Here is a 14,573-nt window from a genome sequence, read left to right on the forward strand (position 1 = left end):
TACCTTAGCAGATGGCACGCACTGACCACTGTGGTTTAATGCTCAACCTGTGTCTGAATTGTATCTGCCTGCAATCTCACATGGAGGAGGGAGAATCTTCTTTTTCATCTTGATTATCATATGAATGGTAGAGAAGATCATCAAGAGAATAAGAGCACTGAGGCATTCATAAAATGAAAACCAGTGCTGCTTGGAACCTCAACTCCTGACTCCCTCCACTGTTACTGAATCTTTATTGCTTTCCTTACCATTGTAGATAGCACCCTGCCTGCTGAGAAGATCTGAATAAGCGATTTTCCTCTTCCCCGATGAAGACCAGATGAACGAAAAGCAAAACTGCTTAGTAAGCTTCTGCTACTCAACAGTGTAGGTACCATGAAATAAATTGCATTTATAGGAATAAATGGACACATCATTAATGCTCTTATGTAGCGTAACAAAACAAGCTGTAAAGGTAGTTACTATTAATTTGGAAGCAGGAGGGCAAAATTCACATATACCCTAGTAAGTTAAATCCAGACACTGTTTTTTAAAAATCTGAACAAAGATAAATATTTTGAAGCTCTACATGATGCTGCCTTCCATGAGGTGCATTAATTTAACGAGTGTTGCTTCATCAATTAAAGATAAAAATAATCTGATTGTGAAACTTGGTCTTTGAAAAGACACAAATAGGCCTTTTAAACATCAACTTTCTAAAGCTGTCAAGTTGCATGTACTTTCTTGCTTTGAAGATAAAAAAGCAGCAACTCCCTGCAGCTTTTCAGCCCAAAACTGAAGTATTACAGAGTGACTTTTCGTCTAGAGAATGTTAATGAAATTTGCTTTGTGTTAAGACACAATGTGAGACTAATCTTGGCAGATCCCACATTCTGCTGCTGATTTACCTTTTTGTCCTTCAGAGACGGCAAAGATTGTAGGGTTACTTCAGTGCATGTTCCCAACCTTTGTTGCACAGACCTCAAGGGCCTCTCATCCAAACTATGAAGACAAGCAATGAAGATCTGAGCCAGGATGGAAAACTGAGAGAATATTTTTAGACAAAACATACCAAAGACCATTTGAAAAGATTTAATCAGAGAATATAACCCCTCCCAGCCCCTATCTCCATGTCATGATGGTATCGTTAGCTACAGTTAGCCTTACGTTTTGATATCTCAGAGTTTAAATGCTTGTGGCCAAATGATACTAACATTAGAAACCAGGAACTCCTTTCTAGCCCTGCAATCCACAAGTAAGCTGACGACCCTTCCAGGAGAGAGTGTGAACAAAGTAACACACACTTTCGCTGTGCACTTTGCTGGGACAGGAAGAGAAGAGATTTTTTTTTTTTTTAATGAGATGGGTGAAGAGCAAATTTTTTCTGCAGTATTTTCAGCCAGACTTTAAACAATCTCAGTGATGAAACAGGGCTATCTATCTTACTTGGAGAGCTGTAACAGAATAGATTAGGTCCTTGGATTATGTCTGTTTGGCTGCTAATTACATGAGTTCCCCCAGAATTTTCATCTACACAGCTATCACTGGCTGCCAAAGAGATCGCTTCGAAACAATCCATGTGCTGTGGATCACGCAACAACAGAATGCCAGTCTCTACCAATACTTGCATGCATTTTGGTGGACCTGAGAAAACTTGAGCTGGATCTGAAATGGCTACCACTCTGAAAAAGAGTAAAATTAAGTGTTATCCACTAAGGAATTTTTAAAATAAAGCAGATAGAATTAACCATGTTTGTATACCACAAACTTCTAGACAGCATAGAAAAAGTGTTATGTTACAGCTAAAGAGTCAACAGCTGGGAGGTTAAATATGTTTATTTTAGTAGTGTAAGGTGGTTTTACAAACAAATTTTTAGATTTTGCAATATACACAAAAGAATCATTACAAACAAAAGCAAAATATCCTCTCAAGAATAGGGACTCTATGCAGCCTGAAATAAAATTAAACCTCTGTTTCTCTTTAAAATGCATCTCAGTAAACATTCTTCTCCATCACTGATAAAATGTACATCTATAATAAATGACATAATAATGGGGGGAAGGGAGGAGGTGGACGACGACATCCCTAAAAATAAAAAGTAAAAAAAATGGGAAGGAAAAATTATTATTCTGTTTAGGTTGGTATTTAATTCTAAATATGTCCATCTAAAAAAATTAAATATCTCTTTTTTTAAAACATATCATTGAAAATTTTGCATGGCAGTGCAATACAGAAATAGTAAAATTCATCCAAAAAGTGCTATGTACAGCAGCATTGTTAAAATACCATAAAGAAGGGATGGTGCTGTTTTCAAGGAAAGACTAGCATGCTTTTTAGCCATTTCCTGAATTAAAATCATAAGATATTTCCTGTCTATTTTTAGTAATTCCCTTCTCTCTCCTGTCTCATTCCCACAGATTATGTTTTGAGACAAGGAACAGTCACAGTTCAGTTTAAGTGTGTGCATGTGTACATATATGTGCAGGCATATATTTGCATACACACAGATGTATATGTATATATATATTTATATATATATATAAACAAGCTTGGTTTAAAAAAGCATTGCTTTGGAATAGTGAGAGCTCTTCTTCAAAGAGTGAGACAATACGGATTTTCACTGAAGTAAACAGGTCCACGATGGAAGATGGACTTTATCTACTACGTTATTAATTAATGAAACAATTACACTGCAATTTTGAATATTTCCCAGAGAAGACACCCTCAGAGGCCTCAGACTCTTCCAAAAAATAAAACAGAACAGGGAGCATGATTTTAAATCCAGCCTCTTTTCATGGATCCACAATTTATAAGAGCAAAATTTACCTTAGCGGTCATTAACATCACGCAGATGTTTACCTATTATAAGAAGCAACTGCTGAAATTAGTAAAGAACATGAGATTTGCACAGAGCAAACTGCAAATGCAAACAAGTGGTCACACACAAAGGAGGCCAAATCTGAGGCTGGAAAAGAGTAATTAAAAAAAAAAGGAGGTCAGATCATTAGGACTATAAAAATATAAGTCTCTGATTTCACTTGATTGTTCTATTTCCACAAACTGCTGACAAATTTAACACTCATCTGTTTTTCTGGAGTCATGATATTAAGTACCCTTACAATCAAGGGAAGGCCAGGGAGCACTAAGCCATATGAGGATATTTTGTGCCTCTCAGGTCACTGTGTTTTGTTTTGACAGAACGTAAACATTGCCTTATTCAGTGCTCCCCAGAATTACAGTTTCAGCATAAAGAAGACTTCTGTGTCAGTGTTATAATCAGTTTGGTTCTTAGGCTGAGATGTAAACACGGCAGGAGAAGCTATATCCATACAAACTGCTTTTGCAACGCTGCAGGCTCCCTCTGGATTTCCTCTCTCCTCAATGGGACTCCCACTGAGCTGGCCTAGGCTTTGCAGCCGCTGCCTCTCCTGAGCTTGCTTAGCCCTGTTGGCAATGTACCGCACCCTGCTCTGACTGCGAGATGAAGACCTGCGAAGGAGTCCCAAGCTCTCCCCTTCCTCTTCAGATTCAGTTGGATCAAGACTGATAGGGGAAGTGATATCGTTTTCCTGCTGAAAGGCTGTCAGCTTCTTTAGCTGCTCAGTCAGTTCGTCCTGGGATTTGACTGAGGATCTCAGGCCTGAAGAGCGGCGCTGCTCCCGCATTGATCGAGTGACAAAACTCCTGCTGATGCTACGGTATTTGCTTTCAAAAGTGCACACAATGTCATCAGAGGTAAGGTCTCCAAGACTCTTGGATTTTGCCTGGTTATTCCCAGCCATATCATGTGCTTTGGATTTGTTAGATGACTGTCTGAGACTTTCTATGTACAGCCGGCTCCAGGTATGCCTTCTAGGAATGGATGAGAATGCGTCTTGAGGGCTCCTGGCAAGAGGACGAGGGCACAATTCATCTGCTGGCAGCTGCCCAGACCTCAGGTTAGGATTGGATTTGCTCTTGCTCACCATTGGCATCTCATTCCCAGATGTTGTAGCAGATCGTGGGCGCATACCCTTTCTTATGGCAAGGGGCTCAAAATTTTCATGACGGATGCCAAGATCTGGGAGGCTTTTGCGAGCTAGATTGGGCAGAGAGAGATCTATCACAGTGTCATTGGAGGACATGCTGGAAGAAGACGACATGCTGTCACGATGATTGCTGCAATCTAGCTTGCTCCAGATCCGGTCATTAACAGTGGCATCAAAGTATACTTCTGCTGCTGGAGACAGGCTACTTGGAAGTTTTGTTAAGGCTGAGGAGTCTGACATCTTCAGTCCTTCATTCTTTGACCTTCTTACTAACATGTAAGAGCTTGTCTGAGAAACAGAAACAGGTAGAGCCTGTGCAGCCTGGGCTTTCTGGGAAGTATCTGGAGGCAAAGTTGTCTGTGTGCTGTTAATCGCGTTGTTCTGCGGCAGTAGAACAGCTGCTGCAGCAAGTTTTTGTCCTTTGGATTCAATGGTGCTTTTCATGTCTGTTAATAGCTGACCTGGTTGGTCATTTTGCTTCTGGCAGTTTTTAACAGGTTGGCCAGCAGTCTTACCCGCTGCCACTACCAGCCAGGCTTTTTGAGGATGATCTTCAGCTTCACTGCATGCCTGTGTCCAACCATTTTCTTCTTTGAGACATCCTGCCACGCTTGTCCTCTCATCTTCCTGGACTATTAACCTTGTGTCAGCTGCTCTTGTGACTACCTGCACTGGGTCTTCTGCAGCCAGATTTGTTCTTTGTTCTCTAGTGAGTAGAGATTCCTGAGGCTGGTTGGATGTGCTGCTTACTTCTGATCGAGATTCGGTGGAATGATCAGACACAGACCCTTCTTCAGAATCGCTGTAGGGAGTAACGGGTAGAGGGAAGAAAAGGCTGGCATGATGGTTTTCATTGGCAATAACAGGCTCTTCAGTGATAGTTTCTAGGCTGCATAAAGAAGTGACTGACCTCTGTATCGAGAAATGGCAGACATCTACTTGGGAGACATGAAAAGATAGGAAAAAGAAAGAAACAAGAAAAACAGAGATACAGGGTTAATTAGCTATTACAAATTGCAGTTTAGCTGAAGATATATTCTTTATGTGTTATCATTTTGTTTTTAAGGTAGTAGTTGCATATATTAATCATGATTTTTAAAATAACTTATAATTTCAAACACCTGGCTAAAGGCAGCAAAAATTTCTGCTCATTCAGTTTTAGCTGCCCAAAAGCCCTGTTGCTTTCAAAAAATCTCAGTCCATGCATAGTAGCACCATATTACTCTTCTGATTATCTTATTCAAACAACCGTACCCATCATTTTCTTTGTGTCCTTTGTGTCCCCTCTCATAAACTAGCTTTCCTTCCTCCGCCATCCAGCGCCACTTGAATTGCTCTTTTCCTTCCTTCCAGCACTCAAACATGCCAGTGTATCAGATCATAATCAGACCACGTATAATAATCAGAACACCACTGCCCAACCAACAGATACGATCCCAATGATCGATTACACAGAAGAGACGCAGCATAGGACTTCTGGAGCAGATTACAAACAAAATGATCTGTATGCATACAATAGAATGTAGTCAACGTGCCTTTTAAAAACAATACAAAAACTTTAAACAGATTAACTTTGCTTTCCTAAAAAAGTTTGTAATTTCTTTTCAAAAAACTATACAGACGCATGGTTCACGAACACCAGGCTGACAGTACAATCCTGAGAATCACTACAGCCACCAATTACCTGAAGAAGATGCTCTGCCCGTCTGCAGTGTTTATAATCTGTACCCTAAGGGGCAAAGCAATCATGCCAAGAAGACTGTTTCCCACATCTCCAAACCACAACGCAAGCATGCATTCGAGAGCTAGCAAAGCAGCGCTGAGCCAGACAACAGCCTTGGGAACACAGGAGCAGGCAGTCGTGAGGCAGGAAACAAACACAAACCAGGACTACAGGCAACAAGGCGCTGGGACCAGTAACATTCAGCAGACAGTTACCTTTGACTTGCTTGTCCTTTCAGTTCTTAACTAGAGAGAGAGAGTGTGCATGTAGAATAATAGGACAGAACAGAGGAAAAATCCAGTTAATGTAGGGAAGGCAGGTGCAGATAACAGGATAAATTAGTGCTGAGGGAGGGAAGGGAAACAGACAGAAATATTCACACATTTTTGTAGGATCCTAAGAATTTCCGACCAACCAGAGCACTCAATGGAATCCAGAAATGGATGGGTATTAAGTCCATTATTTTGTCATAGTAGAATAAAAGGCAATTTTTGCTGTTGTTCAAGAAACGCACTCCACTGGACTGGGGAACAGAAGCTAGCCTCCGCTTCTCCAAAGCCCTTTCCTAATGCTAGGGGAAAAAATCACCTACGTTACCAAAAAGTGCCAAAGAAATATTGGGCCTTTCCTTTCAGCACCAGTATTTCCAATCCAGCATAGTGACAAGGAGCTTAACAACGGAGACAGCCATCCAATGGCCTATATTACATTCGTTGGGACCGTTACAAGGGACGAAGGCACGCGTGCCCGTAAGCAAAATCCACCATGCACAACACAGCAGACTTTTCAGTACCTGGAGGAGTATCGGGAGGAGACCAGAGCTGATCAGAGTAATGAGCTCTCCTCCTCCCCAGCCAGGCCAGGCCATCAGCATAGATTAAGGCACACTTACAAGGCAAAATACTGGAAATCGTAATGCTGTTGCCATAAAGGGGACAACTAGAGACTATAGTTTCCTGTCTCATCCTTGTGGCACTTCCCATCAACAGAACGTTAATTATGAAATGCAGCCATATTAGGCTAACGCTATTGGTTTCCTTGGTTTCTTGGCCCAAGGCACTAAAATAGCAGGGGGATGGGGAAAGCGTGCTGTTTGTGCAAACATAGTGTTTGTCACTGGAGCAGCAGCATCCAGTCCAAGTGACTATTTCATCATTTTAAAGGTTTGCTGATTCCATGCTTGAGAAGTCAGATGGATTTAATCAAATTTCAAGCATATCACAATATTTATTTAGTGACTTGGGGGGCTGGCGGGGGAGCTGGCACTGATAATGGGAAATGGTTTCATATGTCACACTACACAGAGCTTATGAAAAGCCTAATGCCAATAATTTAGGCATAGAAAGAGTTCTGCTGCTTTGGATTAATGTCAAGTCACGGGAACCAGCAAACTTCTTCCCTCCCCCTCCCATTGTCCTGGTATTTTCCTAAAAGCTCAAAGAAGATATTAGAAAAAAAGATGTAAAAAAAAGAATAAAAAAAGAGAAATAAATAAAAATTTTAGACACCCAACCAGATTAAATTGATCAAACAAATAGAATATTTTAAATTTCTGTATGAGGCTTTCAAAGAAGCCTGCTATAGGTGGGCAGTCAGAATCTATTACTAAAAAAGGGATTACATCTTAAGAAGCACCAAAGTCACTTAACTGTTCCTGAAAATGTAACCACCAACGTCCAAATTCCTTGGACAATTAAAGGGAAGGGGGAGGGATTTGAAGAGAAGCTCTTGTAGTCATAGACAAAAGCTGTATTTCTTTACTTCCTCTTCACAATTCTATGAAACAGAGACCATCTTGTAAAAATCTCTTTCCTTCCCTCCTCTCCCTGCCAAATCAGGAGAAAAAAAAAAAAAGGCAATTTCCTTATTAAAATGTATACCTTGATTGCCTCTGTTCTTATTTTCCATCTTTACAAACATACAGTTCACGAGTAAAGCTAGAGTCACACGATCCCAGTGACCACATGCGTATTCCTGGCTTGAAACAACTATAAAATGCTGCAGCGTAAGCAGCCTTCCTTTAACTGGACACATTTTACTTTGCAGTTGGGAAATGCTACCAGTCCACCTAGCTTGGCTGACGTCAGGTAAGGTCAGGCCACGTACCTCGCCTCTTTATATTATGCAGCTGTGCCCTCAGGTCACAATCGAATCATATACATAACACGAAGCACATCTATATGTGTTTGCCTACTGGGGATTCACACATTTAGGACCAGAATGGTCTGCTATGTTCATAAAGTGTGATCTCCTGAATAACCCAGACCAGAGAATTCCATCCAGCAATCCCCGAACTGATGGCAGTAATTTTGCAAGTTCTTTGAGGAAGGAACTGGTTTTAGTGTTAGCAGAGTGCACATTAGATATAATTTCTGATGTGGTTATCCCTCAGTGAAACACAAATACTGATAATGGAAATATTGTTTGCTAATATGGTTTTCCCATATTCAATCTCTACTTAATGCTCTGGTTTGGATCTTAAAATTTACTTAGTATCATACCACATTCACTAAAAAAAAAAAAAAACAAGGAAACAAAAAACCCTGAGCAAACAATCCAAACATTCATGGACTATTGACAGTTTTACTAGTGCAGATGGTCAGCTAGGCATGGAAAGGACTAATCTAAGCCAGACATGTCTAGGAAAAAAATAAAATAAAAATATTTACGCAGACTTTTTCCCCATCATTGCCAAAAATAAAGAAAAAGAGCTCTTGATAGCAAAACAACATACAGGAGAGCTTCTAAGTAAAGACACTATGCAGACGCTAAGACAACGATGTGATCTAAGGTGGAGAAGGGTGAAGAAAATCTGGTCTTACCAGTAAAGAATATAGGGGATTTACTTCGAATTTCCTCCAATTTTTGAACGAACAAGGCGTTCATTTCCCTCTGTAGGGTGCCCACTTGCCTTCGAGAAGTTTCAGACCAGCGCTTGGGGAATTCTGGGCTTCCAAGGCTTTCTAGACTGCTGGAGTTGGAGGATATAGAGCCATTGCTGGCTGCAACCAAGTTGACAGTGCTTCCATACTTGCCACCTGATTGGCACTGCCACCGCTGCCGGGAATGAGCCTGTATTCCGTGACATTTAGATTCAACATTTTTCTTCCCTGCGGTCACAAAAGACTGGCTGCTCCTTGTTAGATCATCGGCAGTTCCAGGGCTGCTGCAAGACTGCAAATCTGATTGCCGCCTGGGCTGGCCTTTAATGCCCCAGGTTTTTAGCTCTAACCTCTCTTCTCCAGTTATACTGCTATACTGATCATGGTGAAGTATATCTTTAGCAATAGGCCTGGTAGGATGGTCACTCCACTTGGATTCTAGATCTGGGCTGTCTTTGGAACCAATCATGCATTTCATGCAATTGGTGGCCACTCCAATCCTACCAGAGCTGTTGATGGCGCAGCGTGCAAAGACGCTTTGCTTCTCGCTCTGGTGCTCCTGAAGCCGGACCCTGTTAGACCTGTGTATGGGTTCACTGAAAGCAGCACCCCCTTGAGCACAACTTTGGCCTTTGGCTTTACGAGAACTATGGGCCTTACCTTTCAACCCCTTGCCATGTACCTCCCCACTGGCACCATCTCTGGGAGCTGGTGACAGAGAAGCACTTTCTGGCTCTTGCTCAAAGCGAGGCTGTGAGGCAGCTTCCACTTCACGGTCTTCACCGGCCCCTTCAGAGCTGTTGTCTTTTGTGTCAAAAGCAATTTCAGGAAAGCCTTTCTTGTTCTTCTTCTGGCTTTTGGTGGGTGCACTGGCTGTCCGTCTCAAGATGTGGCTGCTAAAGGAATGTTTGCGATGGAGCTGACCAGCAGCATGACTGTCCAGAGAGGCTTGCTTTGGATTTCTGAGAAACAGGCCTTTTAGACCCAGAGCTTGTTTGGCCTGGAAAAATAAATAAAAATAAAAAATAGTCCTTAATAGAAAATAGAAGTCTCTTCCTTTGGGCACAGGAACTCATGTACGAATGATCAATTCACATATGCACGCACATAGAGTCTCCTGCCATATTCCTATCATCAGCATGAGAACTAAACCAGAAATAGGACAGAGATTAAAAATGAAAAAAATCAGTAACAGCAGCTTTGCAAAATTTCATGTCTTTTGTTCAACTATGTTTTTAGATAAAATTTTCCAACCAGGCTTATCTCTGTATTTGTCCTAATTTTCTTACTAGCATATAGCTACTTACAACATAAACATTAGATATTGAAAAGAAAAAGTAAAAAAAAGAAAATACTTCAGTCTACAAGGATCTAATTCTGAAAGCTGAAGAGCGTTTCAGTGTGTGTTAAAAGCCACAAAGCTTGAGGTATTCATAATGCACACATTTCAGACTCTTTAGGACTAAAGTCAGAGTGCATCTTTTTTAGCAATACAGCTTTCTGGGGTTTTGTTGTTGGTTTTGGTTTTGTTTTTTTAAACACAAACATACCTCTGCGAGGTATGGGTCAGTTTTCCAACACAACGTGCACATTTAAAACAATTCTGTCCCAGCGGTTTAATGACATGGATATATTGCAGAACCTGGAGGAGGCATAGGAAATCAGTTCACTACAGGAATCCAAGGATAAGTGGAGACTTGCAGATTCGTCGCAAACTTAAGTCTTCTCTTTAAAGAATGTATGCTACAACCTAGTTGCCATTACTGAAACTTGGTGGGACGAATCCCATGACTGAGGTGCGGCTATCGATGGCTACAGGCTGTTCAGAAAGGACAGGCAAGGAGGGAGGGGCAGATGGGTTGTCCTCTGCATCAAGAAATGGATAGAGTGTGAAGAGCTGTCGCTGAAGAATAGCCACGAGCAGGTTGAAAGCTTAAGGTTAAGAATCAGAGACTGAGGCAACAAAGGGAACCTTGTGGCTGGTGTCTACTATGGGCCGCCCGATCAAGGGGAGCCTATTGACGAAGCCTCCTTACTCCAGCTGCAGGAGGCATTGCACTTGCAGGCTCTTGTCCTGCTGGGGGACTTCAACCACCCCGACATCTGCTGGAAAAGTAGCACAGTGAGCTGTAGGCAATCCAGGAGACTCCTGGAATGCACTGGGGATAACTTCTTAAGCCAGGTAATAGACAGCCCTACCAGAGGGGATGCGATACTGGACCTGTTGGTCACCAACACAAGTTTGCTAATTGGTGACATCAAGATTGGAGGCAGCCTGGCTGCAGTGATCATGCACTGGTGGAGTTCACAGTCCTGAGGGATATGGGTCAGGCGGAGAGGAAAGTCAGGACCCTGAATTTCAGGAGAGCAAACTTCCAGTTCTTGAAGGAGATAGTCAATAGGAACCCCTGGGAAACTGCCCTCAGGGACAAGGGAGCAGAACAGAGCTGGCAGATCTTTAAGGACGCTTTCCATAGAGCGCAAGAGCTCTCGATACCCAGGTGTAAGAAATTAGGAAAGAAAGGCAAAGACTGGCATGGCTTAGTCGAGACCTGCTGGTCAAATTAAAGGGCAAGAAGGAAAGCACAGGCAGTGGAAGCAGGGACAGGTATCCTGGGAAGAGTATTAGGAATGCTGCCCGGTTGTGTAGGGATGGGGTCAGGAAGGCCAAGGCGCAGCTGGAGCTGAACTTGGCAAGAGACACAAAGAATAAGAGCTTCTACAGGTATGTCAGCCAGAAAAGGAAGGTCAAAGAAAGCGTACCGCCCTGATGAGCAAGACTGGAAAATGGGTAACCATGGACGAGAAAGCTGAGGTAGTCAACAAGTTTTTTGCCTCAGTCTTCACTGGCAACCTCTCTTCCCACACCTCTCGAGTGGATGGACCACAAGACAGGAACTAGGGGAGCAAAGTCTCTCCCACTGTAAGAGAAGCTCAGGTTCATGACCACCTGAGGAACCTGAACATACATAAGTCTATGGGACCTGACAAGATGCATCCCGGAGTCCTGAGGGAACTGGCGATATCGTTGCCAAGCCACTTTCCAGGTCAAGGTAGGTGATTCTGCCCCTCTACTCTGCTCTGGTGAGACCCCACCTGGAGCACTGCGTCCAGCTCTGGAGTCCTCAGCACAGGAAAGACACAGACCTGTTGGAGCAGGTCGAGAGGAGGCTCAGATGTTCAGACGGATGGAGCCCCTCTCCTATGAGGAAAGGCTGAGAGAGTTGGAGTTATTCAGCCTAGAGAAGAGAAGGCTGTGGGGAGACCTTATTGCGGCCTTCCAGTACTTAAAGGGGGCTTATAAGAAAGATGGGGACAAACTTTTTAGCAGTGGCTGTTGCAATAGGACAAGGAGTAATGGTTTTAAACTAAAAGAGGGGAGATTCAGACTAGATATAAGGAAGAAATTTTTTACAATGAAGATGGTGAACATTCAAGGTCAGGTTGGACGGGCTCTGAGCAACCTGATCGAGTTGAAGATGCCCCTGCTCATTGCAGGGGGTTGGACTAGATGACCTTTAAAGGTCCCTTCCAACCCAAACTATTCTATGATTCTACTCTGAAATTAACATAAATCTACTCCTGAGCTTTTATGTGATAATTCTACAAAAGGTAAATCAACCAACAGCCCCCCCCTTAAGTTAAGATGCAAGTCTTCTAGATTCCCAAAGTCATCAACTAGAACAGCAGTACTTCTCCAAGGGCAACATGGAACAGTCAAAATAGGTTCTGGCTCTGAACCACCTCTGAAAGGACCACCACTGATTACAGAGAGAGAGTACAGAGACCAGCTTTCTAATCTGGGCACCCAAAGCATATGTATTTAAAGTCCATGGTGTAAATGCTCCTCTGAATGGCCACAGAGGACTTAGTACAACCTAGCTTCTGCACTGTGAATTCACATTCTAGCAAACTGCTCTACTAGGAAATCCTGAACAAGGCTTCTGCATCACACCATAATAAAAATAAAGCAACAAATGCTGCAAGCTTATGTTATCTTGAAGTGTCATTACTAGCTTTGGGGCCTTGCCCAAGTTAAGTCCAGCTGGAAAATGCAGCAGTTAAAAAAAAAAATTAAGCATGTTTTTCAATAAAATAAATCACTGGCAATTTTGTATACGTAAACACATTAGGACTGGGCCAATTGGAATTGCTGGTGATTTCAATTAAATTGGAAACATAGAGATGAATTATTTGCCTTGTGCAGAACATTACACTTGGACAGAAACTGGACATCAGATGCTGCCAAACGTGATTTTTCCTGTCTCTTAAACTGGAGATAGCGACTAGCACTCGTACTTTAGACAAGAAATTTGTGGCATGGAACAGAGGTCCCAGCTCTGGAACAAAACTGCATACTCTGAGTAAATGAGAAGAAGAAACTGAAAAAAAAACCCAAACAAACAAAACAAGCTATAGAAATGGTGGTATTTTTAAAAAGTTACTTTAAAATAATTTTAATTTTACTTGTCATGCAACATGGTGGTATTTTTAAAAAGTTACTTTAAAATCATTTTAATTTTACTTGTCATGCAACATGAGGTGGTTACAGAATTTAGCTGATAGTGACCTCTTAAGCTAAAGAATTTTATTGACTTAAAACAGATAATAATAAATTGGATGTTCAAATGGAGATTTACATTCTTTAGGAACTGTTGGGAAATAAACAGTGGATGTAAGAATATCATATTTTTTCAGTATAAAGGAGATCTACACTTCAATTGAAGTGAGCAGTGTCATGAATAGCAGTTGAACTATATGCATAACAAATGATCATCAAATATTTCACCTTCTACCTGTGTGATTACATTTTGGTTATTTCCCACCATACAATACTTATCCAAAGACACTCATGTATGTTTGCGTCACTGAAGAAACACACTATAAACAAGTGAAGTTAGTCAGGGTGATAATACAGTACTTCATATACTTCAGTACTTATTTAAGCATTAAGCATATATATTCACCATCATAAATCTCCCACCATCATACAACTGGTTTACATTTCAGTGAAAGGGAGAGTTGCAGCATTCCTGTAAACATTCCAGGTGTACTTGCCAACTTTTAAAGCAATAGGCTGACGCCTGATACAGACTATGCCGGGTTTGCTCTGTATGTAGAGCCTCGTACACATAAACCACTTAAAGCAGAGAAAGAGGTATTTTCCTTCTAATCTACTTCTCCTTTGTTCCCTTTATTTCCCGGTTAGATCAGACTCTCTTTAGTAGCTGTAGCATAAAGAATGAATAAAAATAGAGTACATAAGCCTGTAATTGAAATGCAATGTAAGAAACCCATGATAAAATTTGATCAGCATCCATGCTTGTTGGCACTTGCTGTCAGTTCAATTTTTACCCTCTGATGTCATGTGAGGTCACATTTCTGCAGTGCCAAGCAATGGCACAGAAATGTCTCATTTAAATTACAGTGGTCTATCTTTCACCCCAAAATATTCCAGTGCATGCTCACACATTTCAAATTTTGCTTTGTAGGACTTAATGGATAGATATTAGCTGCACTGTACAGTAAGCTGCTTTTATTCATAAGTGTCCTGAGCAATCTGGCATATGGGATCAAGGTTTATTTGCCTGACACAAAGCCCAGTGAAAGCATTCAGAATATTATTTTTATAATTGACTGAAGTTTAGTTACCACATGCCAAGATCCAGTGTGAGGAGGAGATGATTAAAGAGAGATCTAAAATGGCCGTAAAAGTATATATAGGATAAGATAGAGAAGGTAGGGACTGATTTTTCCCATACAAGGCAAAGAAAATGTAATTTAAATATTAATAAACCTTCTGTGAGAGCCAGATCATGGAACAGTCTGCTTGGATCATCGTGGATTCACTTTCACTAGAAAGCTTCAAAATGAGGTTATGTATTTGTTGAGGAATGAAGGCAAAAAAAGCATTCTGCTCCAATGGAGACAAGTTGGCAAGTACATCAATTTATTGCTAT

The 14,573-nt window shown here is 41.5% G+C and overlaps 1 protein-coding gene across 2 annotated transcripts in view; it reads right to left on the minus strand.

The window, feature by feature from the left end:
* Positions 1 to 3,213: 3,213 nt before the first annotated feature.
* PLCH2 (phospholipase C eta 2) overlaps positions 3,214 to 14,573 on the minus strand; it is a gene marked incomplete at both ends in the record, with an annotated part of 126,733 nt that continues 115,373 nt past the window's right edge. For both annotated transcript variants that reach the window (XM_082328908.1, XM_082328907.1), the window contains 2 exons: positions 3,214 to 4,943; positions 9,274 to 9,613. In XM_082328908.1, the coding sequence (XP_082185034.1) occupies positions 3,214 to 4,943; positions 9,274 to 9,613 (2,070 nt within the window). The remainder of the gene's footprint in view (positions 4,944 to 9,273; positions 9,614 to 14,573) is intronic.

This window comes from Platalea leucorodia (assembly GCF_965183815.1).
Source record: "Platalea leucorodia genome assembly, chromosome: 17".
Lineage (NCBI taxonomy): Eukaryota > Metazoa > Chordata > Aves > Pelecaniformes > Threskiornithidae > Platalea > Platalea leucorodia.